This window comes from Indicator indicator, chromosome 4, assembly GCF_027791375.1.
Source record: "Indicator indicator isolate 239-I01 chromosome 4, UM_Iind_1.1, whole genome shotgun sequence".
In the NCBI taxonomy this organism is placed as follows: domain Eukaryota; kingdom Metazoa; phylum Chordata; class Aves; order Piciformes; family Indicatoridae; genus Indicator; species Indicator indicator.
This window is the reverse complement of record NC_072013.1, coordinates 33,765,928-33,783,784: the sequence shown is the minus strand read 5'-3', so window position 1 is coordinate 33,783,784 and position 17,857 is coordinate 33,765,928. Positions and strand designations below refer to the sequence as shown.

The 17,857-nt window shown below is 46.5% G+C and overlaps 1 protein-coding gene across 1 annotated transcript; it reads left to right on the top strand.

Moving 5' to 3' along the window:
- The first annotated feature begins 259 nt into the window (after positions 1–259).
- On the top strand, positions 260–12,415 carry LRR1 (leucine rich repeat protein 1). The gene is made up of 4 exons (XM_054400613.1): positions 260–445; positions 536–634; positions 6,592–7,319; positions 12,163–12,415. Exons 1-4 carry the CDS (start codon positions 260–262, stop codon positions 12,413–12,415), a joined length of 1,266 nt encoding a protein of 421 aa, XP_054256588.1.
- The last annotated feature ends 5,442 nt before the right edge of the window (positions 12,416–17,857 follow it).

The following is a 17,857-nucleotide window of genomic DNA, read 5'->3' as shown; positions in this document are numbered from 1 at the left end:
CCCGCTCTGAGGGCCCCGCCGCCAGGACTGCCTAGCTGCCGGTGCCACTGGAACTGCCACTCTCCCTTCCCGCCCTTCAAGCCCCTTTCGCCGGGCGGCCCCGCTGCCCCTGGTCGGCAGCGGCGGGTGTCGACCGAGATCATTGCAGACAGGCATTGCGGCGGGCGCCTGTGCGCCGGGAGCGGGGGAGGTCCCCGGGCGGTACCGCCGTCCCGCCCGCCCCTGCGCGGGCCGTTGACCGGTGGCGGGGCGAGCGGCGATGCGGCTGCAGTGTGAGGTGGAGGTGATCAGCCGGCTCCTGCCCACCTGCGGGCTGCGGGGCCGCGGCCGCGGAACTAGGGCCCTCCTCTCGCTCGGCCGCCCGCCCGGACGGGCGCAGGGTGGAGGCAGTGGCATTTACCTGATGGTGTGCACGGCGCGGGACCGGGTTGGCGCTCGCTACAAGGTGAGGACGGTGGAGCTGGGAGCGAGCCGGCAGCGGGGCGGGTCCTCCTCGTCCCGCCGCGGTTTGCTGAGCGCTTGTTGTGCCCCGCAGGTTCAGGAGAACATCGAGCGGTTCTTCACCCGATTCGTGGAGGAGGGCAAGGCCACCGTGCGCCTCCGGGAGCCCGCTGTGGACGTCTGCCTCAGTAAGGTGGGTGAGTGGGCTACGACGGGAGAGCCGGGACACTGATCAGGAATCGGCGCTGTGCCCGTGCTTGAAACCGAACAGCGTGGGGAGGCGGCAGGGTGGCTTACAGGGGTGCTGGAGGAGCCCTAGTGCTGTCTGCTTGGGGTCCGTCCTAGAAATGCCACGCAGAGACCAAGTTTTGTCTTACTAGTCTGCTTTGATCCGTCACAGCTTCGCCTTAGAAGGTATAAGAGAGGTAGCACCAAGGAGATTGGCTTTGTGTGTTCTCAACAGGTTACAGCAAAAAGAGAAATACTGAGGGAACTCCCTGATTTTACTGAGTACTTAAAGGGGCCAGTCAGAAATCTGGAGACAAGGTTTTTAGTAGGGCCTGTTGTGAGAGGACAAGAGGGGTGATGGTTCAAACTAAAAGAGGGAGATTCGGGCTAGAGAAGAGACGTTTTTGATGCTAAGGGTGAGGAAATGCTGTCCAGAGAGGTGGTAGATGCACTGTTCCCAGAACCATTCCACATCAGAGTGGGGCTCTGAGGAACTTTCTCTAGTTGAAAGCATTCCTGGTGACTGCAGGAAGGTGTCCTTAAATTTCCAGTTCAAAGCATTCTATGGTTTTGTGCTGGGAACGCTGAGACAAACATTCTCCTTTCTTTTGCTCCCTCTGGAGAAGCAGCAGGATCCGAAAAGTCCATTTTTCATCTTTACTTTAAAAGTAAGAATTTTGTCATCTCTGTGATACCATGCCATGCTCTTTGGTCATAAGTTCTATCGAACCAGTCTAGCTAAAAACCGAAAAACACTTATGTCCCACTGTGGTTTTCAGAGCTGGAGACACTCGGTATGGATCAGCAGAACAGGCACCAACTCACTTTAATGATTACCTGATATCAGGACTCACTAAAGTATTTATTTACATCTTGGAGGATATTTGGAAGCTCTGAAGTGGTTTTAATAATGCCAAACTCACCCCCCTCCCCCCCCGCCCCAAAAAATCACATACTAAAATTCAGTTTTCATGTTGTGAAGGTTTGGGGGTTTTTTTCTGTGCTTTGGAGCCTTCTGGAAGAGGAAAGCAGGACAGTGATTCTAAAACATTCAGAGTTGGGATATGTAAATAAAAGCAAATAATTTTGTTAGGAAAATCACTTTGACTTTGTTGCAACTGTGTTTCTTGAGCCTGAAGGAGATAATTGAATCATTTCAGCTAGTTGAATAATTTGATGAAGAGAGCAGCTCGTGTTGCAGGATTAAACAGAAAAGAAGCAGTATGTGTCCTAATCCAAATAATTTTCGTCTTGACAGAAGCAAATATTCCCTGTAACTTGCAAAAACCCCAAAACTCACATGTGTTAAATCCAGATAACTTCTTGTTACTCTGAATATTTCTGCCGAAGTGAGAGGGGTCAGAAAGCTTTATCTTGGAACAAAGGTACAAAATGAGGCCTGTTATAAGAGATTCTATTAGTGTTACAAAATTAGAGAGCAAAGGTCTGTGTTTTAGTGCAACAAGATCTGATTTAGACCACTTAAAGGGCCTGTAAGGAAACTCTGACAGGCATTCACAGTGTAGGCAGTAATTTAGCTACTTGCATCTATTGTTTTCTGTATGAGAAGATACTTGGTGATATTGTTAGACTGAAAAGAAAGTTTCAGCTGAATCCAGTGTGTTTTAAACACCTCCCAGGGTGGGGATTCAACCACATCCCTGGGCAGCCTGTTCCAGTGTTTGAGAACCCTTGCAGTGAAGAAGTTTCTTCTAATACCTAATACCTGGTGCAATTTGAGGTAATTTACTCTTGTCCTATGACTTGTTAATTGGGAGAAGAGACTGACTTCGATCTGGCTCCAACCTCCTTTCAGGGAGTTGTTCTCCCCTCAGCCTCCTTTTGTCCATGCTGAACAACCCCAGACCTCCTCACCAGACCTGTTCTTCAGACCCTTCACCAGCTGCTTTGCCCTTCTCTGGACCTGTTCTAGCACCTCAGTGTCCTTCTTGGAGTGAGGGCTAAAAATTGAACCCAGTATGCCAAGCACACCAGGAAGTAAAGCTCTTTAACTCTCCCAAGGTGGATGAAAGCTTTGCAGAAAAGAGATTTCCAGGTGTGACTGCACTGATTGCATGCAGCTGCCATGCCAATCCCCCCTCTTTGTGCTCTGCCAAACAGCCAGGTGATTTGCTGCATTCAGCCACATCAGAAAGTAAGCTGAGAAACGTGAGTTTGGAGCTTTCAAGCCTGGAGCAAAAATAAAGTCACTGTGGGTTGGGTTTCTTTTCTCCTTCAGCAAGCCCATGCCTGCTGCACTGCACGCAAGGTCTGAAATCCAGGTAATCTCTGATTGCCTTGTCATCATTCATTTAGCTCTGAAACAAGGGACTTGTAAGGCATCAACACAGATTAACCTCATTTTCTGACATCATTCTGTGGTTGAGGCTTCAGACTTGGGGCAGAAAATTGTCCTGAGCTCTTCTGATTAATTATTTGCTTTTTATCTCTGTATTATTGTCAGTGTACTCAAAGTTTTTGAGCCTTGTGGTTTGCAGATTCTCTGTTGCCTCTACAAAGTGTTGTGGAGGAAATTTGTCTGAAGGATCCACAACACAAAGTACTCTGAGTTTGAAGTCATGTAAACAACCCATAAACTTATTCTATAACAGCCTAGAGCTTTCGACTACAAGAAGCAGGCATCTGTTGCCTCTCATACTTTGAGAACAAAAAAATTTTTTATGCTGAGTGTGATGAAACCCTGGCCCAGGTTGCCCAGAGAGGTGGTAGATACCCCATCCCTGGAACCATTCCAGGTCAAGTTATTTGGAGCTCTGAGCAACCTGCTCTAGTTGCAGATGTCTCTGCTGATTGCAGGAGGGTTGGACTAGATGACCTTGAATGGTCCCTTCCAACCCAAGCTATTCTTTGGTTGTATGAAATACAATGAACTGTAAGTCAGTTCTAATGGTCTTTACAGATCTGAAGGACATTTTCTTCTTACTTCCAAATTTAGTTAACTATTTATTACTCAGAAACATGACAAATCTGCCTGTCTTAGTTATATTGGCTGAGATAATAAATGGTGGTGGTATTGGAAACAAAGGTTTTTGGCCTGCAGCTTCCCTGTTGTCTGGAGGATATTGCATCAGGAGGTGAAAGGGCACGTGTGCATGGGATGCTTAAAGAATCATTTTAGATTAGGCTGCCCTGTTCAAGAGAGACGGGAAACTATGGGAGGGAGTCCAGCAGAGGCTACAAAGTTGCTGAGGGGCTGGAGCACCTCTCTGAGGAGGAAAGGCTGAGAGACCTGGGGCTGTAGAGCCTGGAGAAAAGCAGCCTGAGAAGAGATCTTCCCAATGCTGATCAGTGTCTGAAGGGGGGGGGGGAGGGGAGGGGGCAAGAGGATGTGGTCAAACTCTTCAGTGGTGCCCAGTGACAGGAACGGGGGCAGTGGGCACACACGGGAAGCCAGGAGGTTCTGTCTGAAGATGCAAAGAAACTTCTTTGATGTGAGGGTGCTGGAGTCTTGGAACAGCTGCCCAGAGAGCTTGCGGAGTCTCCTTCTCTGGAGAGATTCCAAACCCAGCTGGTCATTGTGATCCTGGGCAAGCTGCTGTGGGCAACCCTGCTTTAGCAGGGGGGTTGGACTGGATGGTCTCCAGAGTTCCCTTCCAAATCCCCCCGTACTGGGGTTCTGTTATACTGATGCTGTCAAATAGATTTCATCTTTATTCTCTGAATTGATCACTTTGCATCCAGAATTCTCAGAGATCATTACTCTGCATTTCAAAGTTCTTACAGCATATTACATAAGTGAGTTCTAGACCCTCTAGAATTTGGTATCAACAAATATGTTGAGGAGCAAAATTGTCTTTCAGGTCCAGAAATTGTTGTCTCTAGGGTTAGGGCAAGATACAGCTGGGGCCAGAGTGCAGACTTCATGACTCTGAACCACACCATACCTCCACGTTCGTTCTTTCCTTCAGTGAGATGACTTTTGCGTGGATGCAAAAGTATGGATGCATCATGCTTTTTATTTTGAAATTCACTGTATAGCTTAGCGTCTACTAGCTGCATGTCAGCTTGAGTAGAGTCCTACAGGAGAGAAATACTTGGTCGTAAAAGCTAATTCTATCAGTAGAACAAATGCATCACAGCTTTCTTGGCCTTTATTTAAAACACAGGTCATCTGGTACCGCATTAATTTTGTCTCCCTGTCCTTACTGCCATTATTTTATCCCACCTAAAACAAAATTACTTGTTTGCAGAAGGACTTAAAAATTAATATTTTCCGTTTTCATGCTATCACAACCCTAGAAGGCTGTGTGTGCCCAGAAGCACTTGTTTAACCTGCCTTGAAGCTTTCCTTGATATTCAACTTGACCTCAGCTTCCATCACTTTTGTTCCTCATAGCTTCCTGAAGTTACTGCCTCAAGTTCCAGATCTGTTTTTATCAACCGTCCTTTTATGCTGTTGCAGGTTGGGAAGATCACAGTGGGAGAAAAAAACAAAAACCAACAAGCAAAAAACATAACAAAAAAACCCATGGGTTTACTTTTGGTTGGTTGGGTTTGGTTTGTTGATTTGGTTTTTGGCTTTTTTTTTTTTCTTTCTGTACTTTATTTTCAGCTGTGAATTCAGTGCTTTGTTGGTTTCCCCAGTGATGCAGCACAGTTTGGTTGATATAGAATATTCAGAGAGGTCCTAACTTCTCATTCAGTCTCTGCAACCTATTTGTTCTTAAATTCTGTAAACAGCACATCCATCAGATAAGGGTTGTTTCCCTTCCCCATTTCATTGCCCTGCTGAGTTAGTAGCTCCTGATCCATGCAGATGAGGGAGGGGCTGTGGATGTGTCTACCTGGACTTTACTAAAGTCTTTGACACTGTCTCCTACAGCATCCTCCTGGAGAAACTGAATGCTTATGGCTTGGATGGGTGCAGTCTTTGCTGGGTAAAAATCTGGGTGGATGGCTGAGCCCGAAGAGCGGTGGGGAATGGAGTTAACTCCACTTGGCAACCCAGTCCCCAGTGGTGTTCCCCAGGGCTCAGTGCTGCCAACAGTTCTCGTTCTGGATGAGGGGATTGAGGCACCATTAGTGCTTTTTGCAGGTAACACCAAGCTGGGTGGGAGTGTTGATCTACTTGAGGTTAGGGAGGATCTACAGGGAGACCTGTACAAGCTGAATGGTCTGAGGCCAATGGGATGAGCTTCAACAAGGCCACATGCTGGGTCTTCCCCTTGGGTCACAGCAACCCCATGAGCACTCCAGGCTAGGGGCAGAGTGGCTGGAAACTGCACAGCAGAGAAAGATCTGGGTGTGTGTGTTGGTCAACAGCCACCTGAAGATGAGCCAGTGTGTGCCCAGGTGGCCAACAGCATCCTGGCTTGGATCAGCAATAGTGTGGCCAGCAGGACCAGGGCAGTGATTGTCTTCCTGTACTTGGCACTGGTGAGGCCACGCCTGGAATAATGGGTTCAGTTTTGGGCCCCTCACTCCAAGAAGGACATTCTGGTGCTGGAGCAGCTCCAGATAAGGGCATCAAAGCTGGAAAAGGGTCTGGAGAGCAGGACTTGTGAGGAGTGGCTGAGGGAACTGGGATTGTTCAGCCTCATTGTTCTCTACAACTCCCTGAAAGAAGGTTGGAGCCAGATGGGGACCAGTTTGTCCTCCCAAGTAACAAGTGATAGGACAAGAGGAAAGAACCTCAAGTTGCACCAGGGGAGGTTTAGGTTGGACCAGGCTGCACAGGGCAGTGGTGAAGTCCCCATCCCTGGAGGGATTTAAAAGCCATGTAGATGTGGTGCTGAGGAAGGAACATGGTTTAGTGGTGACCTGGCAGTGCTGGGTTAATGGTTGGACTTTGGAGATCCTTTCCAATCTAAGTGATTCTATCGTGTACTAAACAGTTCAGAAAAGTGTCTGTAGCAGTGAGCAGAAAGATGAACAAGTTTCCACCTTGGTGTTTTCCTGCAGGCAAATGCCAGCAATCTAAAGAATTTCCTCTCAGCCGTGAGACTGGCTCACCAGGGGACTGACGCAGGAGCTCTCCCGCTCTCAGCTTTGGTACCAGCAAAGACCTCAGAAGTTGAAAAACCAAAGGCCAAAATGATCATAACTTCAAGAAGGGACTATCCTCTCACCAAAAACTTCCCTTACTCCCTGGAGCACCTCCAGGCCTCCTACTGCAAGCTGGCTCGAATTGACACACGAGTGCTTTGTTTGAAGAAGCTCCGCAAACTAGACCTAAGTCATAACCACATCAAGCAGCTGCCTGCCACCATTGGTGACCTGACCTGTCTTCAGGAGCTCAATTTGCATGACAATCACTTGGAGTCCTTTAGTGGGGCTCTCTGCAACTCCACCCTCCAGAAATCTCTGCAGTTCTTGGACCTCAGCCAAAACAAAATGAAAGCACTTCCCATTCAGTTCTGCCAGCTCCGGGAACTCGTCAACCTGAAGCTGGATGACAACGAGTTGATTAGGTTGCCCTTCAAGATCGGCCAGCTAGATCATCTACGCTTTCTGTCAGCAGCTCGAAACAAGCTCCCCTTCTTGCCCAGTGATTTTAGGAAACTCTGTCTTGAGAACTTGGATCTCTTTGGAAATCCTTTTGAGCAACCAAATCCTCTTGTTCCCAATATCCAGCTGAAAATACCTTTGACTTTAGTGGAGTGTGCTGCAAGAGCAACCCTCAACTACAGGTAAGAGTGGCCTGATGAGTACACGTGGCACCTACTCTGTTTCAAACCTGTCAAGTCCCCAGCAGGTGGAGGGAGGGGATTCTGCCCCTCTGCTGTGCTGAGAATCTCACTTGCAGTGCTGGATCCAGCTCTAGAGTCCTCAGCACGAGAGAGACATGGACCTGTTGGAGTGGAGCCAGAGAAGGCCACAGCAATGATACAAGGTCTAGAAGCTGAGAGAGTTGAGGTTGTTCAGCCTGGAGAAGAGAAGGCTCCAGGGAGACCTTCTGGTGGCATTACAGTGCTTCAAGGGGCCAAGAAGAAGGCTGGAGACAGATTTTTGAGCAGGGTCTGTTGTGACAGGACAAGGGGTGATAGTTTGAAACTAAAAGAGGGAGATTCAGATGGAAGACAAGGAAGAAATGTTTTCCACTGGGAGGGGTGAGAAAGTGGCCCAAGTTGCCCAGAGAGGTGGTAGATGCCTCATCATTGGCACCATTGCAGGTCAGGTTGCTTGGGGCTCTGAGCAACCTGCTCTAGTTGCAGATGTCCCTGCTGACTGCAGGAGGGTTGAACTAGATGACCTTTCAAAGTCCCTTCAACCCTAACTATCCTAAGTGTAAATTTCCCTTACTAGGTTTTTTTGTTGCTGGTGATTTTGGTTTTTTCACCTCTTAATCCTAAGGTTAAAGCTGTTTAAAATTCCACTGGTGAAATCATCCCTTTGTTCTACACAATAATGCAGGAAATTGGTGACTTGGAAGCATCCAGAGAATTCTCTAGGTTGTAATGTTTTTACCCACAAAATGGGGGCTACCATAAGAAAATTATTTTGTCCAACCATGGGATAAGAGAAGTGGAGAAATCTGGGGATCTTATGATGGGATAAGAGAATCAGAGAAGCTGGGGATTCTCTTCTATCCTGATCACTTTGTATTGAGGAGCTTCCATTAGAATGGATGTTGTGGCATGGATCCTATTTTGTGTTAGGCTCCAGCTTGGAAATTGCTTTCCAGCATGGTTGCCTTCATTATGTTTTTTTGCTCGCATTGAAGAGGACTAAAGCTGTATGTGATACCCTCTAGCCTGTATGAGAACTGTGTGTGGGCAAAAGGTCCCACCATTACAGCTCCTGCCTACAGATTTGGTCTGCCTCTGCTTTAGAGGGAACTTCATACAAGTTGAGTTAGAAAGGTACTGTGAGGTGGCTTCTCAGGGGGCAAGTATCATGCCAGGCTTGGTATTACTTGATGCAAAATCTCCCTGTGTGAGATTTTGTAGGTTTCCTCCTCTAGCTTTTACTTGAGCTGTTAATTTCCTTTGAAGTGAGGGTAGAGAAGCCCAGTTCTGAGATAAATTTAAAGTTATTTCACCATGTGAACGTGGTCCTCACCCGGTTGTTGGTTCTTATCAGTTTTCTCTCCTTCTCCCACACCACATCCAGAGCCTTCCAGTACCAGCTGCTGCTACTCCCACCCTGTTCTGGGTAGAAAAAGGATCACACACACCCCCACAAAAAAAAAAAAATCAGGGAGACAGAAAAAAAAGAGGAGTGAGAGGCAAACTTGAAGTGTTCCTGATCTGCCTGCTATGCCCGTTCCTGCCTTGGGGATGGGGAGTGCCCCATCAACCTGGGTTCATGGCTCAAAACTCAGTGCTAAAGGTGGCCACAGGCATGCAGGGCACACCCTGGAAATGAGCTGAGCAACCAAATTTTCTGCTTCAAATTTATTCACTTCTGACTTTGCTGATTTTTATTGGAGTAATTAAGCTCCACGTGTCTTCCAACTTGACAGAAATTTCAGGGGGTTTGATAGAAATATTAAGGGTTGGGTTTTTTTCTTTTTCTGTCTTGTTTTGGTGATTGGCTATGTTACTACAGCACCTGAGGATGCAAAATGGTTTTAAACTAAAAGAGGGAGATTCAGACTAGATAGAAGGAAGAAATTGTTGACACTGAGTGTGGTGAGACACTGGCCTGGGTTGCCCAGAGAAGTGGTAGATGCCCCATCCACAGAACTATCCCAGGTCAGGTTGTTTGGGCTCTGAGCAACCTGCTGTAATTGCAGATGCCCCTGCTGACTGCAGGGGGGGTTGGACTAGATGACTTTTAAGCTCCTATCCAACTCAAATCAGTCTGTGATTCCATTATTATCTCATCCCCTGGCTCCCAGGCAACAGAATTTAAGAACGTGGCACCACAAGAACAAAAAAAACAAAGGTTCCAGGAGTCTTAGTGAGACAAGGGACAATGGAAACTGTCCCCTCACCATGGCTTTGTGGTTATTAGGAGACAGCATTGGCCAGAGTGGTCCCAATTATCTGAAATTAAAAGACATCAGTTAGAGAAGTGGGCTACAAATAGTGTCTGATGTTCACCAGAGGTGAGAATTAACAAAGGAGAAGACACAGGAGGGATGATGGGATGGAAAAACCTTGAGAAAGGAAGAAAACAGAAAAAGGGAAGGTGCAAAAACAAATGTCTGGAAATCAATCTTCGTAGTGGCATTGTAGGCAAGTGCCAGAGCTGTGATTACGTGTTTCCTGACAGGGAAAAAAAGGATATCCTGAGACTGAAGTGGTGAGGGGAAAACCCCAGAGGAGCCTCAGTGAGTCATGGCATGGAGAAGGAGTTGGGAATGTGTAGGTGTAGTTGGGATGTGAGTCACTGGGAACTATTCTGAGTCCCCAGGGACAGCTGGACACTGGCAGTACCCCAGCATTGGAGTTACCTCAGCAGAGTATTTCAGGGAAGTAATTTCTTTTGTACACAGAATCCCAGCATGGTGAGGGTTAAATGAGACTCCTGGAGGTCATCCAGTCCAAAAACCCTGCTAAAGCCAGGTCACCCATAGCAGCTTGCCCAGGATCACGTTGCCCAGATTTAGAATCTTTTCAAAGGAGGAAACCCCACAATCTCTCTGGGCAGCCTGCTCCAGGGCTCCAGCAACCTCTCACCAAAGAAGTTTCTCCTCCTCTTCAGATGGAACCTCCTGGGTTCCAGTTTGTGCCTATTGCTCCTTCTCCTGTCACTGGGCACCACTGACAAGAGTCTGGCCCCATCCTCTTGTGCCCCACCCTTTAGCTCTTGCTGAGCACTGAGAAGATCCCTTCTCAGGCTGCCCTTCTCCAGCTTCAACAGCCCCAGGTCTCTCAGCCTTTCCTCCTCACAGAAGTGTTCCAAGTCCCTCAGCATCTTTGTAGCCTTCACTGGACTCTCTCCAGTAGTTCCTTGCCTCTCTTGAACTGCATAGCCCAGAACTGGGCCCAGTTCTCCAGGTATTGCCTCCCTAGGGCAGAGCAGAGGTGGGGAAGAACCTTGCTTGTCCTGCTGGGCACACTTCTGAATGCACCCCAGGATGCTGTTGTTGTTCTTAACCATGAGGGCACACTGCTGGCTCACAGTGGACTTGTTACCCACCAGCACTTCCAGATCCGCTTTCCCCTCACCTATACTGGTGCAGGGGATTATTTTTCCCCAGGTGCAGACCCCTATACTTGCCTTTGTTGAACTTAGCAGAAACAATGCAGATTTAAAAAGCAGCAGTTCTTGTTCCTGTCTCTGGATGTCATGATTGGCACAACGAGCACGAGAACCTTCATTTGTCACCTGCAGTGTGAAAGGCTCACTTTTGTCTCCTCGTTCCTCTGGATATGGTATTTTTACAGTACTGCCATTTCTTCATGTTGACTTGAGCTGACACTGTGCACTTCCAGCACAGAGCCAGCCTTGTCATCACTGATCCCCAGCAGCATGGACAGCAGGGGGAGGGGAGGAGTTTCTGCTCCTCTGCTCTGCTGAGATCCCACCTGCAGTGCTGGGAGCAGCTCTGGAATCCTCAGCACAGGAAATACATGGACCTGTTGGAGCAGGGCCAGAGGAGGCTGCAGCAATGATGGGAGGGCTGGAAGCTGAGAGAGTTGGGGTTCTTCAGCCTGGAGAAGAGAAGGCTCCAGGGAGACATTCTGGTGGCCTTTCAATGCTTCAAGGGGCTAAGAAGCAAGCTGTGGACAGAGTTTTGAGCAGGACCTATTGTGACAGGATGAGGGGTGATGGTCTAAACTAAATAAGGGAGATTCAGATGGGAGAGAAAGAAGAGTTTTGGGTTGTTTTTTTACCTTGAGGATGGCAAGATCCTATCCCAGGCTGCTCAGAGAGGTGGTTGATGTTCCATCCCTGGAACCATTACCAGTCAGGTTATTTGGGGATCTGAGCAACCTGATGTAGTTGCAGATGTCCCTGCTGACATCCAAGGGGGTTGGATTAGATGAGCTTGAAGGGCCCTTCCAGCCCAAACCATGGTTTCTAACATGGCTTGTGGTAGAAAGTGAGGAGTAAATTGTGGGCACTTTGTTAGGCCAGGATGAAATACAGTGACCAGCCTGGCCAGTGTGAGAGATCAGCAGATACCTGCCCAGTTGTCTGATTATTCATTATTAATCTTAATTATTATGATTATTATTAATCTTTTTTGTTCTCTATTGCTGTGCTACAGGGTGCTAGGATTTGTGTGAACTCCCTGGTTCTTCTTACAGCGTCTTCTGCAGTTCAGGTCACAGAATCATAGAATGGTTTGTTTTCAAAGGGACCTTTAAGATTATCTAGTTCTGATGCACCTGCCATGGGTGGGGCCACCTTTCACAAGACCAGGTTGCTCAAGGCCCTAGTCCTTGGTACTGAGTGGTCTTTGGAGACTGTCTTAGAAAGTGGTGCTTAATTCTTAATCCAATATTGCAAAATTCTAGATTTCCCTTGGCTGTGACCCCAAAGTTGTTTGCTCCAGATGGTCCATATGTTTTTATCACTGTGTTTGACTGGCATTGGTTAATTTTGTGGTGAATTCACACTTCTCTTGTTCAACAGAATCCCTTTTGGTTGTCATCTCCTTCCTTCCCACCTTTGTGAAGATCTGGAAGTGGCTAAAACATGCCAGTGTGGGAGTGCCTGTCTGAGCAGCTTCATTCAGATCACAGTGACCATGAATCTCCATCATGTAGCTCACACCGTGGTCCTTGTGGACAACATGGGAGGAACAGAAGCACCCATCATCTGCTACTTCTGTTCTCTAGCCTGCTATTCCCAGTTCCTGGACAGGTACCTGCAGAGCAATGGGTGACCATTGCAATGGGTAGAACACTCTGCCTGAAGTTGTGTCCAGTGATAGAGGAGCCTGAAATTGTTTTCTGCTTGTTTATCCACATGTGTTGTCATAGAGTCTCGCAGGGAGGGATGCTGGCAGCCTGATCTGGTGGTCTGACTGTTCCTCCACCATTAGAATCTCTTTGGTTGGACATGAAACCTCCTTAGAATGTATTTTGTTTTCTTTTTCCTCTGACTGTGACTTTGCTGGGAGCATCATGACTGTTTGCTTCATAGTGGGATTTGTTCTTGCTAGAGGGAAGCTGAGCATGGATCAAACTGCTTTGTTTCCTTCCACATGAAGCTCTAAACTCTACCAACAGAAGACAAGCATACTGACTTGATCACTGGACTCTTCCCAACTTGTTTACTATAGAGCAACTTGGTAGGCTGCTACAAGGAGATATCATTTGACCAGTTCAGAACTGGTCATGTCACTCCAGGTGCTGCTGCTTCAAGTTCTGTTACAGCATTCTCACGTCAAGCAGGAACCAGACTTGCTGCTGGCCTTTTACCACAGGAAATGGGTTTGGGTTTTATCTCTTTGTGATACCAGAAACTTCTTTAGATTTCTAAACACCTGACGTGAATTTTGTTTCTTGACTGTTGTGTTTTAAAGGTTCTTGAATTGTTCACTGTGTTGACTTAATAAATTTTGGAACCCTTCTCAGTAAATGTGAATCGTAGTTTCTGCAACTGGTTTTTTCATCCAATTTATTGTGGAAATTACCTTCTGCCCTTTATCCTGAGTATCTACACACCCTTACCTCCCTCTTTTAGCTCCTCTGTGGCTGAGATATTCAATCAGCCAGGAACAAAAGCCCCTTGAGAAGTCTTTAGGTTTCCTGTGCCCTGGAGTGTGGGATGTCTTGAAGGGAACATGCTGTGCTGTTACTTTTGAAGTAGGATTGATTGTCCAGAAGTGAATTTCACACAGCTGGGTGATGCCTGCTGTGGCCATCATAAGTAATTCCAATGGGAAAACAGGGAATCTGTAGTTAGTGAGTGTAGAACTGACCTAGGCTGGACTTCAGGTGACAGGTAAATATGGTGTAAAGCGTGAGGAGCAACCTGAAACATGGCAGCAGGTGTGACTGATCACAAAATGTTTTTAATCCACAAGAGGGAGATTCAGACTAGAGAGAAGGAAAGAAGAAATTTTTTACCCATGAGGGTGCTGAGACCCTGTCCTCACTTGCCTAGAGGTGGTATATGCCCCATCATTGGAACCATTCCAGAGCAGGCTGTTTGGGGCTTTGAGCAAGTTGCAGATGTCCCTGCTGACTGCAGGGGTGTTGGACTAGATGACATTTAAAGGTCCTTTACAACTCAGACCAGTCTGATTCTGTACTGTCTTGCAGGTATCTCTTGATTTCTATAAGAGCACAATCTTCATCTACCACCTAAAAATCATCAAATTCTTCACTATTAAGAGACATTCACAGCAGAAGTAAATGTTGAAGCACACCTGCTTTGATTAGATAAGGCCAGGAGACTTTCCTGAGGAAAAGAAACCTTGATTGTAGAAATATTTAGTCACTGGGAGGAAATTCTTCTCCATGAAGGTGGTGAGGCTCTGGAACAAGTTGCCTGGCAAAGCTGTGGAGGCTCCAGGAAGTGTTCAAGGTCTGACTGGGCAGGACCTTAAGGTCCCTTCTAACCCAAACCATTCTCTGATTAAATATTGTCATTACAACTTGCTGTGGATGTCATAACTTGACTGTGTTCTTCTCATACAGTAACTTCTCAGCAACCACAGGAAGACTTGGCTGAATCATTCCTGATGTGTTGCTCTTCCAACTGCAGAGAGCTTGTGAAGGAGGAGGCCAAGTGTGCCTGAAGATTGGGTGTTGAGGTAAGGCCCAAAGAGCTAACCCCAGGAGGCTTCCAGTAGTCATTTGCTGATGTCATTGTGAAGGGAGAGAGATCTCTTGCTAATTGTAGCAGCCTCAAGATTGCTTATGGAAAAATAACCTCTTGGGTGGAGCATGTAATGAAGAGTAGGGAAATGGAGCAGAGACAAATGAATGTTGCCTCCAGTGGGACTCCTTAGGAATTTGAGATGCAGGTGTGCAGGTGTCTGTGGAGGTGTGCAGGGGAACCAGCTGTGCTGGCTGAAGGAGGAAACCCCATCTGCATGGCCCAGGAGGTGAGCAAGGCTGTGAAGTCCTCTCCAAGCTCTGCTATGCTGGGAGGGGAAGGATCATTAGGGAGGGGGTTGAAGGCCAAGGTGAAGAGAAGTGCAGCTTGGCTTAGAGAGGAGGCTGGGAGCAGTGGGAAAGGGCTTTCTGGGTGGGACTGGTTTGCTGCCAGCTTTGTATCTGCTGCTGTGGTACTTAAATCCCATGCATGTGCACTCAGCTGGAAGTGTCTCTTGATTCTCTGAAGCCACAGCAGCTGACACAGCATCGAGGACAGGCTGAGAGAGTTGGGATTGTTCAGCCTGGAGAAGGCTCCAGGGAGACCTGGTGGCCTTTCAGTGCTTAATGGAGTTGATCAGAAAGCTGGAGACACTTTAGAGCAGAGCCTGTAGTGACAAAACACGGCATGATGAATGAAGAGAGATTCAGACTAGAGAGAAGGCAGAATTTTTTTACCCTGAGAGTGGTGAGACCCTGGCCCAGGTTGCCCAGAGAGGTGGTAGATGCTCCATCCCTGGAACTCTTCCAGGTCAGGTTGTTTTCAGGCTCTGAGCAACCTGCTCTAGTTGCAGGTGTCCCTGCTGACTGGAGTGGGGATGGACTACATAAACTTTAAACATCCCTTGGAACCCACACTAGTCTGGGATTCTGTAACTATGCAGAGCTCAGCTGTGGTCAGCAGAAGTCAAGCTGTGAAAGAAGCTTGAAGAAGCTGTCCTAGAAGCACCATTCTGGTCCCTTCCATTAACGTTGTGCCCAAGAAGCTTCAAGTTTGCCTCGGATTCAAACTTTGCATGGCAAGGTTTTGGTAGCAGAGTGGCTGCAGGGATAGTGGCTTCTGTGAGAAAGTGCTAGAGGCTTCTGTGTTCATCAGAGCCAATGCCAGATGGCTGTAAGACAGACCCACCACTGGCCAAGGCCAAACTCATCACTTAAGAAGAGGTTAAAAAACAAAACCAAGGAACTTCAGCTGCAACAAATAGGGAGAACATGTGAGAGGAACTCTGCAGTCCCCAAGGTCAATGAAGAAGGAGAGGTGTGTCAGGCACTGGAGCAGAGATTCCCCTGCATGGTGAAGACCATGGTGAGGCAGGCTGTGCCCCTGCACCCCATTGAGGTCCATAGTTGAACAGATCCACCTGCAGCACAGGTAGGTCCACAGTGGAGCCTGTAGAAGACCTCACGCCAGAGCAGGTGGATGCCCAAGGGAAGCCGTGACCTGAGAAGCCTGTTGTGGAGGAGGCTTCTGGCAGGACCTGTGGATTTATGGAGAGAAGAGCCCAGGCTATAGCAATCTGTTTGTGAAGGACTATGCGCCATGGAGGGGACCCATGATGGAGCAGGGGAAAAGTGAGTAGTCATTTCCCTGAGGAGGAAGGAGCAGCAGGAACAATGTGTGATGAACTGACTGCAACCTCCCTGGGGCTGTTGCCACTTTTTGGGGAGGAGGTAGGGCAACTGGGAGTGAAGTTGAGCCCAAGAAGAAGGGAGGAGTGGGGTGATGACAGAATCATTTTAGTCAGAAAAGACCTTCAAGATCATCAAGTCCAACCGTTAACCCTATTCTGCCAAGTCCACTAAGCCACATCCCCAAGCACCGCATTGCACAGCTTTTAAACATCTCCAGGCATGGTGACTTTAAGATTTGATTTCTCATTGTCCTACTGTAATTTGTAATAGATTCATTTCCCCAAATTGGGTTTGCCCCTGATGGTACATAGTGAGTGATCACTTCCTGCCCTTATCTTGACCATCAAGCTTCTCATTCCCTTGTCCAGCTGAATGATAGAGCAGCTTTGGGCACCAGGCATCTCAACCAAGGTCATCCCACCACAGCAATGCAACTTTTGCAGGCACAAAGCCAAGCTGTGTGGGTTAGAGCTCTCCTCCTCCTCTGGGTCCCCAGGACCTAAGGGGGTGACAATGTTTGACCATCAGGAGCAGGCCATGGTAGAATTTATTATATTGTAAATTTAGAGTGACTATTGTAGGCAGCCACTTTAGAATGAGAATAATCTTAGTCTTGCCATTCCAGAATGGTTTTTTTGTCTTATTGCAGTTCTGGAGTGGATTTAAATGTCATATTCTTGCTATTTTTGAATCATATCCTTGCAGTTTAGCTCTTTGTGTTCTTGTCCTTCTAGAAAGATTTCCTTCTTATGCATCACTCCTGACAATCTAGAACAAATTTATTCCTGCAATCCTAGAATTCATTTGTTATTCTTCACGTGTAGAATGAATTTCTTGTCTTAGCTTTCCAAATCTAGAATAGTTTGACCTTATTCTTGCAATCATAGAATACTTTTACTTGGATATCTAGAATTTTCTCTTACCATGTGTTCTTGCAAATCTGGAATGTTTTTCTCTTGTTCAGGTAAATCTGCTTAGTTGTTTATATAGTATTCTTGCAAATCTAAAGACATTCTTGCAATTCTGGAATAGGTTTGCTTTATCCTTGCCCTTCTAGACTTTATTGCCATTCTAGATATATCCTGCTTTCAAAGCCAGGCTCTTTATTTTAAGTCCAGAAGGGCTTGATCTCATTATTCTCATTCTAGATTTTTCTTTTTTACCAACTCATGCTTGCCATGCTAGAATTGTCTTGTATTCTGGTAAATTTAGAGTAGTATTAACATTTATTATGCCTGCAACTCTAGAATTATTTCTCCCTTTTAATATATCACTCTTGTCATTCTAGAATTCCTTATTCTTGCCATTGCAGCATGATTTATCATCCTCCTCTTTCAAATCCAGAACGATTTTCTTATTTTTGCAATCCTTATTTTTTCACCTTATTCTAGCAACCCTAGTATTTAATGTATTAGTCTTCCAAATCCAGATTTTTTTAAATGATTATTATTATAGAATTATTGCTGGGTTTGCATTCTAGAATTACTTTTTATTCTTGCAATTCTAGAATGTTCATGTGTTCTTGCAACTCTAGAATTATTTTCTTAACTTCTGCAAACCACAATAAATGCCTTCTTGTCATGCTACAATTTCTTATTCTTGCAAATCTATTGCTATCTTATTCTTGCAAATCTAGATTGGTTTCCTCTTATTCTTGCAATTCTATAATGTCTTTATGTATTCTTGTAAGTTTATAATTGCTTTTTATAACTATTCTTGCCAATTCCAGAATGAGTTTCTCTTGCATCCCTAGAATGAATTTCTTGCACTTGCCATTCTGGAGATGGCATTCTTTCACATCTAGAATCATTTGATCTTGCAATCCTAAACCATTACCTTTACTTGCAATTCTAGAATGACTTTATGTA

Bases quoted from the DNA above. Each gene is read 5' to 3' on its own strand.
- LRR1 (XM_054400613.1), top strand. From the start codon at position 260: ATGCGGCTGCAGTGTGAGGTGGAGGTGATCAGCCGGCTCCTGCCCACC. The intron at 635-6,591 runs GTGGGTGAGTGG...GTTTTCCTGCAG, and splicing joins TGGACGTCTGCCTCAGTAAG to GCAAATGCCAGCAATCTAAA. The intron at 7,320-12,162 runs GTAAGAGTGGCC...CTTGTTCAACAG, and splicing joins AGAGCAACCCTCAACTACAG to AATCCCTTTTGGTTGTCATC.